Raw genomic sequence first — 14642 nt, 5'->3', positions numbered from 1 at the left:
CCTCTTCATATTTGCTATATCAAATAATGAAAATGTTGAATACATTTTGAGTAAAATAAGTACCTGGTTGCGCAGCTTCCTCCTTCAGCCTGTGGAACACATCCTGAAGCCGATCTTCCTCGAGATGAGGTAGAAATCTTGGTTCCAACGTAGTACACATCAGCAGATGGTTGTCCCTTTTTTAATGACACTCACTGTGGTGGGATCTTCCTCATGTCAGGTAACATGTTCTTATCGATCATGTGCACAATGAGAGATACTGTTGGGTTCTGTTCATTACTTAGCACTGTGATGACTGTCTTCAGAGGTTTGAGAAGTTTAGTGATATCCTCAGCAGTTGATATGCTCCAACATATACCAGGAGTGTCCAAACAAGGACCATAATATGTTTTTGTCCAAGTCTGTTTACTGGATGCCATGTTTATTAACTGCAGGCGCACACACACGCACTCACACACACGGTCTATTAAGTGTTCAATAGTAAGTGTGAACAGCGTTAAGCACCACCCAACCATGGGAAACTGGCAAGAATATCAAAATGAATTGAGAGGGATCAAATCGATTTTGTCACTTGCAATTTGGCTTCTCTACACTCGTGTTTGACGCCGTGATGGAAACGAGCGCAATGATTGGTCGAAGTCGTCTTTTCCCAGCAGGCTAAATTAGCTAAAGCTAGATCCATAGACTGTAGCCTGTGGGTTGTTGCACTGATGCACGTAAACAGATGAACTGAAAGCTTTCCCTTTTCTTGCAGTTTGAAGTGACACATCATAGCTAGACACAATGCATAGAGGTTGACAGGTCTGTGTAGGCTCTGTTGCAATGGGCAGCACAAATACTTTATGTGCACTGTAGTGGAGACTGAGAGGGGGGACAGTGCACGTCCCATCAACGGTGAGGTAAATGCATCCTTTCTGAATTATTTGCGTCAGAGACGCAGGGCTAACAACATCACTGGTGTGGCATTGTGCCGTTTGCTTCCTTTATCAGCAGACTAGGGTTGGGAATTTCACACATTTTTCGATTTCGAGTCGATTGTCGAGGTCCACGTGTCGACTTTTTTTTTTTTTTTTTTACCATCAGCAGCAACAGCAGCACTGCGGGGGTGTAAACTATTCTACAGTGTACTACTTCATTTTAGGCTAAAAAAAACATGGCAGTAATGTCCATTATTGACCATCAGAACAGGGATAATAAAAATGAGGGGCAAAAAAAAGAAAAAAAAAAGCGTACTCTCCGCAGGAACGCGTGTGTCGCCACTCGCCAGACGGCTCAGGTTTTTGAACCTGTGCTCGTTAGGTGTCCACCAGAGTGAAGTACAGTGATCTTGACTGGGTGAGATGCCGTCTTCATTTAGCGCTCGTGTTATGTCCCCCACTCCCGCAACCTCGTTCGCACTGCACGCACACACACACACGCTTGGACGCGCACAGCCACTCGAGGGAGCGCATCACCATGTGAGAGCGCAGAGAGCCTGGACAGCAGGATCACCTTTTCGTGCACAGCTTCTTTAACCTCCATGGTCGTGAACTTTACGTGTTTGTGACACTTCGACTTTTTTTACTATACATTTTTTTGTCGAGGTGCGCACGTGTCGATTGTCGATCGATTTGTCGACATAGCCCTATAGCAGACATTGCGCTGATGACTCTTCCAGTAATGAGACTCTCTGCCAATCAGTGGCCAGCAGTCTATTGACGTCACATTTTAGGATTGGCTCAGCTCGCTTGGAATCTCACAATAGCAGGTACCAAAAAACTATCCTTAATGGAAAAGCAAATAAAACATGTAGAGTCGAGTTGAGCCGGGCTAGAACTGTATAAGGAAAAAGCACCATAAAGAGGCTGCCTTGTAATCCTACCTGCCAGAGAAAATAGAGGGCCAGCACCACCTGCAGGGGAGCAGACCATATCATGTTGATGTAAGTGATGAGGTCCATGAATCGCTGAGCGTCCACCGACATCAGGTTGACGATCTCTCCCACTGTGGAGCTGCGCCTTGCAGCACTGCTTATAACCAGAGCCTGAAAGAGCAAATCGAATTGACAGTGTCTACAAAAGTGACACTATAGCAGTGATGCAATAAATCTACACAATTGAGAAATAAAAACTATATTTAATTTAAAGAATCTTTCATGTTACTCTCAAGCTGGATAAAAAGACAGTCAGTGAGCAGCACCCGAGACTCATTATCCACTTCATTGTCAGTTCTCTTTCATAATATCTTGTGAGATGTCTCACTATGGGATGCACCCCCTGCTGCAGCCCTCAGAAGCATTAATCTCATTACGCCAATCCTGATTGGCTGGTGAAAGTGTCCGTCTGCCACAGGTAGTCCCACCTACCATAAATACTGTGTGCGGACGGGACCACGTCATTCAAACACCTCTTCTTACTCGGAGCATATCTCACGTCCAGGGCTAACTGGCTAAACTGTCCACAGGCGGATCTTATTTAGCTTCTGTCGCAGGGCGCCAGTTGCCTTGGATTTATTTGCTTCGTCAGTCACACCAGACCGAATTTACCGAATATTAGCACACCAGCTAATCTTCGGTCCTTGCGGTTATCACGCCAGATAACCTCCCAGCTCGTCGCCCCACCACGGCGTTCGAGCACCCAGTGTTAACACACCAGCTAACTGTCCAGCTCGGCGTCCCACCACGGCGCTCCGAGCACCGAGTACTAACACACCAGTTAATTTCTCGGTTTTTCACAGTTAGCACACCAGCTAACAGCCTTGACTCCCTGCCTGCGCACCAGCTCGCACGGAATGGAGGCTAAAATCCCTCACACCAGAGGGCACGGAGATTTTGAAGCCCGGCTCTGTCGCTGCGGGAATAAGATATCGAGTAAGGATCCACACCAGGTCTGCTCGAGCTGCCTGGGGCTGGAACACGCCCGGCTGGCTATTGATGTCCCCGGCTCCTGTCAGAGCTGCGCGGCTTTCACCGCCAAGAGTCTCCGCAGACGGCTTGCGCGCCAAGCTAGCCTGTCTGGCCGTGACCCATATCTCCCTTCTGACGGCGCCGCCGTCCAAGACACAGGAGATGGAGGTCGCTGCGGCGGCACCGGGGGTTAACGTCAGCTGGGGCTCCCAGCTTGGCTTAGCCGCGGTTCCCCCGCCGGAGGAAGACGTCCTAGATTTGGACTATGGGGAGGATGATGATGTCGCTTCTGAACTCCTCATATCAGAGGATGAAGATGAGGACGATTTTTTCATCACTCCGGCCCGGGCTTCACAGCCCGCTGCCTCTGTCACCTCTCGGGATGGGGGTGAGAGTAGCACACCAGCTTCTCCCCTCCCCCTGCCCAACTGGCTATCCCCTGGCCCGCTGTCGTAGCCGAGACCACCAGATCCCGCTACGAGGGGAAGAAATTGCCCCTGGCTAAGAGCGCAACGAGGCAAACTCTCCCCGTCTTCCCAGAGCTGCTGGATGAGGTCGCGCGCTCGTGGAAAGCCCGTCCTTACAGCAGCAGGAGCCCGATTCCTGGCGCCTCCTCCCTCGATTGCGATGCAATGGAGAGCCTGGGTCTGCTCCGTATGCCTCCGATGGAGCCACTCGTTGCAGCGCACCTTCACCCGCGACTGTCAGTGGCGTCCTCTGACAGTATCCGGAGATACCGATCATCACTGATCTGTGTCTCCGTGTCCAGCGTTGCGCGGTCCAGGCCACGGGACGGGCGATGGGGGCTATGGTTCTGCAGGATAGAGCGCGGTGGCTCAACCTCGCCAACCTGTCAGACAGGGAGAAGGAAGACATCCTGGACATGCCCATTGTCCCGGACGGGCTTTTTGGCTCAGCGCTGGCTTCAATGCAGCGGCGATGTGAGGCCAAAAAGAAAGAGGATGAAGCTCTTCAGCTCTGCCTTCCTCGGAAGCCCTCAGCTCCTTCTCCGCCTGCACAGCGCAAAACCTTTGCGCATGCGGTTTCCCAGGGTTCACGGTACAGGTTTCCTAAACTGCCGAAGCCCCAGCCAGCCCCGCAACCCCACTCGGGCAGGGTCAGCTGGTCCAAGAAACCCTCGGCTCCGGTGACAGCTCCGCCGGCACAGCCTGCGCCAGCTGCTACACAGCGAGCCACGAAAAAGAAGAGAGCAGCCTGACAGCCCCTCTCTCCTCCGGTGATGCAGCTGGAAGTTCCCCGTTCTCCAGCTTCACCTGTTTGGCCTTTGAGCGTGATCTCCCGGCGGTCCATGCCAGAACGAGCCGAGGGAAGTGGACATCTGACAGCGGAGGGTTCAGCGCTTGCCCCTCTCTCATGTCCACAAGCACGCACACACACAAAAGTTTTCATAAAGAAAATAAAAAGTGTTCCGCTGCCGCATCCAGGCCGAGTGCCGAGGGCGCAGCTAATAAAAAAAGCCAAAACTATCACTATAAACAGCGCGGTGGCGACGCCCGCTGTCCTCCGTCGGAAGAGGGTCATATCCCTCCCCGAGACGGGGGCTGTGGTGTCCCCGCCGCTGCGCTGTCCACCCCGGCAGAAATTTGCAGCGTCGTCCCGGGGCACCAGTAGATGGCGCCACCGCACCGCGGCTGAAGCCTCTAGAAGTGGAGGAGCTGCACCCTGGACGTCGTCCAGGGTGTTACGGACGATTTTGTGGGGGTACAGGCTGCAGTTCGCCGCTGTGCCCCCGCGTTTCGCCGGCATAATACACTCCCAGGCTCAGAGAGAGTCAGCTCGCGTTTTACAAAAGGAAATCCTCTCACTGTTAAACAAAGGAGCAATTTGTGTAGTCTCTCCCGCACAGTGTCAGAGCGGTTTTTACTCCAGGTATTTTCTCGTTCCCAAACGAGGGGGCCCTATCCTGGATCTACGGGCTCTGAACAGATATCTCAGGAAATACAAGTTCAGGATGCTGACACACGCATCCCTGCTGCGTCTTGTGCGTCAGAACGACTGGTTCACTTCTGTCGATCTGAAAGACGCGTATTTCCACATCCCCATTTATCCGCCCCACAGAAAATATCTGAGGTTCGCTTTCCAGGGGATCTGTTACGAGTACCGCGTACTTCCTTTCGGTCTGTCTTTAAGCCCGAGGGTGTTTGTGCGTTGCACGGAGGCGGCAATAGCCCCGCTGAGACGGTGGGGCATCCGCCTGGCCACATATCTGGACGATTAGCTGCTTTTGGCACAATCAGACCAGGAGGCCAGGGCGCATACGCGTATTCTCATGGAACACCTGTTATACCTGGGTTTCGTGATAAACGCGGAGAAGAGCATGCTGTCTCCGGCTCAGGACATAATCTTTCTGGGACTGTCCCTGAACTCGGTGACTTTCACAGCGCGCCTTTCGGCGGAGCGAGTGGAAACATTCAAAGCATGTCTCGCGCTCTTTCATCCAGGCAAATCTGTTCAGTTCCGATTGTGTCTTCGATTACTCGGACTTATGGCATCTGCCATTCTCGTAGTCTGTCTCGGTCGCCTACACATGAGGGAATTCCAGCTCTGGGTGGCCTCATGCCGGCTGAATCCCGTGCGTCATGGCGCACGGAGAGTGCTGGTAACACCGGCGTGCGCCAGGGCGCTGCGTCATTGGTGTGTCCCGTCTTTCCTGACGCACGGAGTGCGCATGGGCTCTGTCCTGTCCAGGAAAGTGGTCACTACGGACGCCTGCCTGACAGGATGGGGCGGGATTCACGAGGGCCGGTCTGTGAGGGGCCACTGGAATGTGGACCTCCAGCGGTCTCACATAAATTTCCTGGAACTTTCAGCGGTGTTTCTGTCCCTGAAACATTTCCTTCCGTCTCTCATGGGTCATCATGTCCTGTTGAGGACGGACAATACCACAACAGTGGCGTATATCAACCGTCAAGGGGGGTTACGCTCCCGTCGGTTGCATATGCTGGCACGCAGACTGATCCTGTGGAGCTGCGGTCGTCTCCTCTCCCTGAGAGCGACGCACATCCCGGGAGTCCTGAACACGGGCGCGGACCTGTTGTCCAGGGGCGCACCGGTGTACGGGGAGTGGGCTCTACACCCGGAGGTTGTGGAACAGATATGGGCCCGTTAAGGTCGGGCAGCAGTGGATCTGTTCGCGTCGGGAGAGAACGCACGGTGCGCGCGGTTCTACTCTGCGCAGCGTGGACGCTCCCCTTGGTGTAGACGCACTAGCGCACGTCTGGCAGCACGAGCTTCTTTACGCGTTCCCCCCGCTGGCCTTGGTTCCCCCCACTCTGTCCAGGGTGAGGGAATACGGCCACACACTGATTCTGATAGCTCCGCATTGGCCTGCAATGCACTGGCTGGCGGAGATTTATCGGTTGCTGCGCGCTCAGCCCTGGCAGCTCCCGCTGCGCAGGGACCTGCTGTCGCAGGAGGGGGAGCGGTTTTTCACCCGCACCCAGAACGCATGGCGCTGTGGGCTTGGCCCCTGAGTGGCTCAATCTATCAGCTGTGGGACTCTCACAGCGTGTGATTGCCACTATACAAAGTGCTCGAGCCTCCTCCACTAGGTCTCTATATGACTGTAAGTGGAGAGTGTTTGAGAGTTGGTGCCACAGGAACAGCCACGTTCCCTTTCAGTGTCCAGTGGGAGTGATTTTGTCATTTCTGCAGGAGCTGATTGACAAACATAAAGCCTTCTCCACAATCAAAGTGTACTTGGCAGCTATCGCCGCCTGTCACGTGGGTTTTGGGGAGCAAACTGCGAGCCAGCACCCGCTGGTTTGCCGTTTTATGAAGGGGGCACGCAGGCTCCTTCCCGTGTCCCGCCATGGGATCTGGCTGTGGTCTTGGAGGGGCTTAAAGGGCCCCCGTTTGAACCACTGGAGGAGGCAGACTTAAAGCACGTGTCTCTTAAGACTGTGTTACTGCTGGCGCTGGCTTCCGCTAAACGAGTTAGTGACATTCATGCACTTTCTGTGCATCCGTCATGTGCTCAACTTTTCCCGGGCGATGTGAGGATGATGTTGAAGCCCAACCCGGCTTTTGTGCCTAAGGTGGTTGGTTCATGTTCTCCTATTGACCTTGTGGCCTTTCCTGCCTCACCAGGTGGGCGGTCACATGTGTTGTGTCCAGTTCGTGCTGTGCGCACTTACATGGAAAGGACAAAGGCTTTCAGGAGGAGTGATCAGCTGTTCGTCTCCTGGGCTACGCCTCATAAGGGAAAACCTGTCACAAAGCAGCGCCTGTCCCACTGGGTGGTGGAGGCGATAGCTTTAGCCTATACGAGTCAAGGTTTGCAGCCGCCTGTGGGCCTGCGAGCGCATTCGACTCGGGGTTTGGCCGCATCCTGGGCCTTGTTCAGGGGGGTTTCTGTTCAGGACATTTGTGCTGCGGCGAGTTGGTCCTCGCCTCTCACTTTTGTTCGTTTCTATATGCTGGACGTTTCCGCTCCGTGAGTAGCACGAGCAGTTTTACTGTCCTCGTAGAGCAGAGCAGAGGACCTTCCCTGTGGGTTGGTGGACGCTTGATAAGCTTGTCTGGCAATACGGGAGCTACGATATCCCATAGTGAGACATCTCACGAGATATTATGAAAGAGAACTTAGGGTTATTAACATAACCCCGGTTCTCTGAGTAATATGAGTGAGATGTCTCACCAGACAACCCTTCTTGCTTGGGCGAGTGAGAAGAGGTGCTTATCTTGAATGATGTGGTCCCGTCCGCACACAGTATTTATGGTAGGTGGGACTACCTGTGGCAGACGGACACTTTCACCAGCCAATCAGGATTGGCGTAATGAGATTAATGCTTCTGAGGGCTGCAGCAGGGGGTGCATCCCATAGTGAGACATCTCACTCATATTACTCAGAGAACCGGGGTTATGTTAATAACCCTAAGTTATTTAGACTGCGACTTTGAAGATGTTCTATTATTTGTTTAAGTATTTCTATAGTCCTTGGTATTAAACAAGTAATTCTGAAGAAGCATGTAAAGAATTGATCCTGTACCTTCCTGTAGACAGCTCCAATGATGGCAGTGCGCAGACGCATGCCTGAGACAAAGCACACATGAAAGTACTTCTGAAGAATGAGGGACTGCACACAGGTACATATGAAGAGCAGAGCAGTATAGAAGTAGCCTTGCCAGGAGGGGGCACTGGAGTTGTTAACAAATTTGATCAGCAGCCTGCATGGAATAAAGAGAGTAAAGTGAAGACTATGGTCAAGCCTCAAACAAATGGATTTTCAAAGCAGAAATTGGACCTATTCATTTTGACACATCTGCCAACCAGCGTTTGTAATTCACCTATCTCCAAAGTCACCTGTAACATTTGGGCGGGGTTTACTGACAAGATGTATGTTTGTGCGAGTGTATAATTGCTTTTGAATAAAAAAAAATAGTTTTTTGTAGACTTATTGTTATTTATTGTCACACATTCTGACACATTTAATTCTAGCTTATGATTGTGTGTCTAAAATGCATCAAATAATGAGTTTGCCAGAATATAACAAAATGTATTGTGTGTGTTACTGCAAACTATCTTTTGCCCCCTCTCTCACACACTACTATTCACCAACTTTAAAAAAAAACATAAAAAAAACCCACAAATAATACAAATAATCTGCAGAGCATCGACCATGGTCCAGTAAGTTTAGAAGGATTTGTTTTACATTAATACAGTTAATTTACTTGATGTAAAACAAGATGGCACCCCAGATGGAGTCATCTCTCGTTTTCTTCCCTTTGTGGATTTTATGGACATTTGACCAAAGGTGCCCTTACTTTAGGCGCTGCAGTGAGATGACAGAGGAGAGGAAAACAGGCCGGATAACTTGTGTGCCTATGTCAGTGAAGACACACACTGTAATTTTGGGGAGAAATAGTGAATTATCTTCATCGGCAGTTTTGTGATTCACAGAGCAGTAGCTTTGTGAATCAATACCAGACGCCTCAGCTGGCAGGCTTCCACCTCCACAGCGAGGAGTGAAACTCTTGAGGTGGAGGCACCACAAAAGGTGGAGGAGTATGTTTCTACACAAATAGTGGCTGTAATCCGAAAACACTGCTGCCCTGACTTTTCATAAACTGTGCGTCTTTCTAAGCCCTAATACTTTATCCTATTTGACATTTGTGAATTCTTTGTCATAACTGGCACATAAATGATTTTGCCAAAACTGTGGAGTTTGGACCTTCAAAATATAAACCATTAACTCTTAACAGAACCCAACACAAAAACATAATGTTTTTGTTGCAGAAAAGTTGACTGGTTTCTTACCTGAGGATTTCTGGCCCAACAAACATGAGGATGTCCTGGATAATCTTATAAAGACAGGAGATGAGAAAGTAGGGGCCAAAGGTCAGACACAGAGCACAGAACAGGGATGACTCCTTTGTTTTCTTCTGCGGGTTTAGGATCAAGATTTCAGACTCTTCCAGAGGCCTACTCTCTTTGCCATCACTGTCTTGGACCTGCCTTGGAGAGTACAACGTTTTCTGGTCTGTCCTGGGAAAGATAAAAGGAAGAGGGAAAGTCCAACTGTTTTAGTAAAATACTGCATTAACAACTAAATAAATGTTTGTTAAGAGGTTACAATGTTTTACAGGATCTTTTTTCTAAAACTTGAAATGATAGCTCAGCGTTTTAGTCTGACTATGCTATGCTTGTCAGTTTACCTCAAATTCTGAGACATGGGCCCTTGCCCTCAAAGAAAATGTGGCTGCAAGCTGGGACACATGGAAAATCCATTTGGTGGAGCAGAAAAGGAATTTAGGTGCATATGTTCAAGCCTCTAAGCTCTGCACAAGCCTCTGCTTCAGATGTTATCCCAACTATGATGGCACTGACATGGCATTGTGTGTTCGTACAGAGGTATTTATGAGAAAGCGAGATAGGAGAGAGCCGTCAATATTTTCAGTCGCAGATTTATGAGATTTCCATTTTATTAAATATATCAACTCACACCCATGATTTCTCCTGCTGTTTATGTGTATTAAACATATGAACCGTATCTATATCAGTTCAGTCTGTGTGTGTGTCACCTGCATCCCAAGCCGAGAGACAGCGGCTTCACCAGCTGACTGACAGAAACTTACTAAACCAAAATAGCTTTAATGTCGGCTCCATGGGAAGAAATCAACAATGTTTAACTGACTTCTTGGGTTTATAACTTCGCCCAGCGAGTGAGGCAGCTGGCAGCAAGTGACACACAGAAAATAGAAAAGTAGCTTTAATCTCATAAATCTGTGACTATTTTCTCCTATATTTGTAACTTTTAATCTCGTAAAACATAAAATCAGCAGACAGCTTCGCAGGCCCGCACACAAACCAAAAAAATGCGGAGGAAAGAACATATCAGGCAGCTCAAAGAACAAACGTATTTTCAAACAATAATATATTTTTGAATAGGGATGCACCGATTAATCGGCCTGTGATCGGAATCGACCGATTTTCACGTGATCGGCCAAAATCGGTGATCGACCGATCAGTCAGAATTCAGATTTTAATAAGTCGATCAAAATGCACCCGCATCGCGCAGCATCAGCAACACGTGCACGCGGCTACACGCACATGTAGTAGAGTGTAGGGCTGGGCGGTATACTGGTTCACACCTAATACCGTTTTTTTTTCCCGTTTTGATATTAATTTTTAATATAACGCCATACCGGTGTATTTGATTACACAATATCCGCGCAGCCGCGGCGCTACGCGCTCTGCATGTTATATATTTGTTTCAATCACTGAACGAAGCTTGTCATATTTAAGACAAGAGTCAGGACCTTAAATCACTTGCACAAAACTTTTGATCAGCATTTGTTTGTTTGTCATTTTAACCTGTGTGCGCAGAGAGCGCGAGGCATTGTTGGCACGGGGCGGGAGAGAGAGAGAGAGAGAGAGAGAGAGAGAGAGAGAGAGAGAGAGAGAGAGAGAGAGAGGTCATTTACTTATTTGTGTGAAGGTACTATGTTGTGAAATATGTTTAAACTTAAATAAACTACATATACAGGTAGTGATTCATTGTTGTAAACTGATTGTATTTCTATGTTAAAATGTTCTATTAAAGAGAAAAGATGCAAAAATATATATCTTTCTGTATGCTGAAAAGTGGTTTAAAAAATTTAAATCAGAATCGGCTAAAATCAGCTGCATCGGCCCCAGAATGGCAATCGGTGCATCCCCATTTTACATTGATTAAATCAATATTTGTTTTGCTTTTTAACCACTTCTTCCCTGACCCTCTTTTTGGAGTCCCTGCTCGAAAATGACATGCCCAAACTAAATAGAGTAAACCTCTGCAGTTACAAGCTCTATGTTGATTATCATGGTATCAAAATAAAGATAACACTTGTGAGATTCCACCAGAGCTGTAAGATTCACTGTAGATGCCACTGTGTCAGAAGAAGAGGTTAAAAAGTGTTGCTTGCTTTATGAAAATCTAATTCCATACGAGTCTCCCTCATGTATAGGCTTACATGTTGTCCTCGCTGCTGCACACTGCAGCCGACTTAGCCATTTGATATGGTAGCAAACCATACATGCACCCTGCATATATTGCTTTTAATCCCACCTTCGAAATAAATTTGAATTTCAAACAAAAAGTGCCAGTATAAAAGGCGCTTTTCCACTATACAGCTTATCTGTGTTGTATGTTCACATTTTGTAGAGGAACAAGGAGTTGTCCTGGATTAAAGCTATACTTACCTTTCTTGCATTATTACACTTTTCTTTTGTAATCATAAATTGCTCCTAATAAGCGTATGGCACTCTAAAACATAAGATAAACCCACCAGGTTTTGAAACTCATCATTATTTAATTCTCATATTATTATGATAAAAGTATGACCAGTCAAAAAATTCGGACTGAAAAAAATAATTCACCAAGCTACCTGTCTGTCTCCTGTCGCGCACCTCGCCGATTGCTGTCACAGCTTGCGAGTCGCGTGCATCTCTAACAGAGAAGTGTTACCAACATGGCGACTTTGTGACTAAATCTGCCGACTTTTTGTGGTGTTTGGAGACTCTCACGTCTAAGCACGTATCACTCTGCCGTTACTGTGTTCAAAAAGTAGCGTGTTGTCGGGATCACCTCCCAAAGCACAGTAACCTCTACAGTTGGAGTTAAATTTGTTCTACTGATATTTGTATATGTGCAGATTGTGATCCACAAGTATTTCTTGATTTGTATGTGTGTTTTGAGATCCAGAAATAAAAAAATCCAATTTGCAACTTATACATTGATTTTTACAAATAAAGATGTCATTTGAAAATAGCGTGACATTTGTAAAACTGAAATTTGCATTTGTGAATTGTGATTTCGCATTTGTGGATCGACAGAACACACATTCCTCGCTTTCCACAGTTACGGACTTTTGAGACATTCTTTGCATGAAAGTCGCACAGATTCACACGAATGTGCAGATTGTGATCCACAAGTATTTCTTGATTTGTATGTTTGTTTTGAGATCCACAAATAAAGAAAATCCAATTTGTAACTTGCATATTTATTTTTGCAAATAAAGACGTGCATTTATAAATAACATGACATTTGTAAAACTGAAAATTGCATTCGTGAATCGTGATTTCGCATTTGTGGATCGAAGATCTGCGTGTGGATCGCCAGAACACACATTTGTGGAATGCATGGTATATTTGTCTCAGTAATGCCTTCCTTCATCAGCAGGTGGCAGTGTTTTACAAGTAGAATTTAGCTTCAATCCGTGAACAAGACGTTCATTCGTTTTTCAAAATAAAACCAGAAAAAAAGAAAAATAAAACAACTTGTTTTCTCGGGTTCTCGTTTACAAAATCAAAATGAAAAAACAGATAACGACTCGTTTTTCCAATTTCTGATTTTGTGCTGAAATGGAATATACAGATAACTAGCGTTTCCCGTTTAATCCAATTCTGATAAATGCAGGTTACAAATTGGATTTTTTTATTTTATGGATCTCAAAACAAATACAAATCAAGAAATACGTGTGAATCACAATCTGCACATTCGGGCGGATCTGTGCGACTTTCATGCAAAGAATGTTTCAAAAATCCGTAACAGTGGAAAGCGAGAAATGCGTGTTCTGGCGATCCACAAATGCGAATTTCAGTTTTACAAATGTCACGTTGTTTACAAATGACATATTTATTTGTAAAAATCAATATACAAGTTACAAATTGGATTTTTTTATTTGTGGATCTCAAAACACGCATATAAATCAAGACATACATGTGGATCACAATTTGCACATTTACAAATATCAGTGGAACAAATTTCACTTCATACGAATCTAGCGGACTATTAGGTGTGAAACCCAACTGAACAATGCCAAATTGACATGCATTAAGCCTTCTTTATACTCGCGTGTGGCTCCGCAGACGAAGTGCGACCATACAAGTATGTACGGAGGCGTTTATGCTCGTTATTCGTTGCAGTATTCGCCGCAACGGCAGAAGGCATACAACCAAAATACTCAACTTGTACTGCCGGTAAATGTCGCTGCCTCGCAACAGTAGTAAACAACAACTTTCGGCACATTGCTTACATTGGTCTCAAAATGACTGTCCGTCTGTCGGTGTTTCACATATTTGGACAAACATCCCAAAATTCACTAGAATCACCAGGACGGCTTTTCCCCCCAGGGCCCCACTCTTTCTATGGGCTCGTCTTTTGCCCTTCACAAAGCGATCCCCCTCTTTTTTTACATGTCCTACGGCAAAAACCATCGTCTTTTCGTAACAACCTCCTTCCATGAATATAAGGTCATGTGACCTTAGAAAAATTCGGAGCTCAGGCGCCCGGCGCTACACAGGATATGACATCATTCTGGGCGCTACGGCGGGTATAACCCACACTACATCGAGTATAATAAAGGCTTTACCCTTCAACTTATAGCAACGATATTTCTAAAATATAAATATTTAACAGAGGAGTCTGGTGTATTTTTTAGCAACCACGCAGCCGAAAGCCAGCAATCGCGCGCCGCATCACAACCCCTTCTGCCGTAGTACTGAACTAATCTCTTTAATTAAGCGATTCTAGAGATTCAGTGCACTGAAAATAACTGCTTTAAAAGTCACTAGTCACTAGTTTTTGTGTGTCGCATATAAAACGACATTACGGCAGTTTCACGCAGCCGTGATATGATGACTCCGCCCACATTGAGGAGGTATTATAGTAATGAAAAACGATACCAAACCAAGTAGAGTCGAGCCATGCCGAGCAGAGATGTGCTGGAACTGTATAGTGGCAAAGCGTCATAATATACAGGTTATGTTTAGTTCTTGTGAAGTAGTCCAGTTTTGCCATAGTTGTATGAATTATTACTTACGTGTATTTATTTTTGCACAATGACAAATACTGAAATGTATTGAAATGTAAATTTCACTACACTACTAAAAAATTACCTCTGCAGGTGGGTGAAGGGAAATTTGTATTGGTATTGGCCCAAGCACTCCCTACAAATAACCACCTGTTAGCTCTCCTGAACTTCATGTATGGGTCATTTTACAGATTCCAAAGATTTGATCATAATCACCTTAATCAAGTCCTCCGTTCTGTTAACATTAAAACAAAGTGTATGTGCGAAAATTACTGTGGAGTTGTACTGTTCACCTCACTGTTAATGTCGTTTTGATTATCCATTTCATTTTTTTGTTTTTTTACATGAATATGTCTCTATGGCTCTATTACATGAAGTCTCCATGACCCTGAAGTAATGTAAATTTAATATTCATCAAAATAGGTCTTGGCATTGTGTGTTGA

General features: G+C 46.6%; 1 protein-coding gene across 2 annotated transcripts in view; it reads right to left on the bottom strand.

Annotated features, from left to right (window-relative positions):
• The window catches only part of abcc1 (ATP binding cassette subfamily C member 1 (ABCC1 blood group)), a 48854-nt gene that overhangs the window by 25573 nt on the left and 8639 nt on the right, over positions 1 to 14642 (bottom strand). For both annotated transcript variants that reach the window (XM_083896976.1, XM_083896975.1), the window contains exons 8-10: positions 9164 to 9391; positions 7896 to 8073; positions 1862 to 2023 (exon numbers count right to left, since the gene is read on the bottom strand). In XM_083896976.1, the coding sequence (XP_083753102.1) occupies positions 1862 to 2023; positions 7896 to 8073; positions 9164 to 9391 (568 nt within the window). The remainder of the gene's footprint in view (positions 1 to 1861; positions 2024 to 7895; positions 8074 to 9163; positions 9392 to 14642) is intronic.

The sequence above is a fragment of the Microchirus variegatus genome (genome assembly GCF_963457635.1).
Source record: "Microchirus variegatus genome assembly, chromosome: 10".
Classification (NCBI taxonomy): Eukaryota; Metazoa; Chordata; class Actinopteri; order Pleuronectiformes; family Soleidae; genus Microchirus; species Microchirus variegatus.
This window is presented reverse-complemented; position numbering and strand designations above follow the sequence as displayed.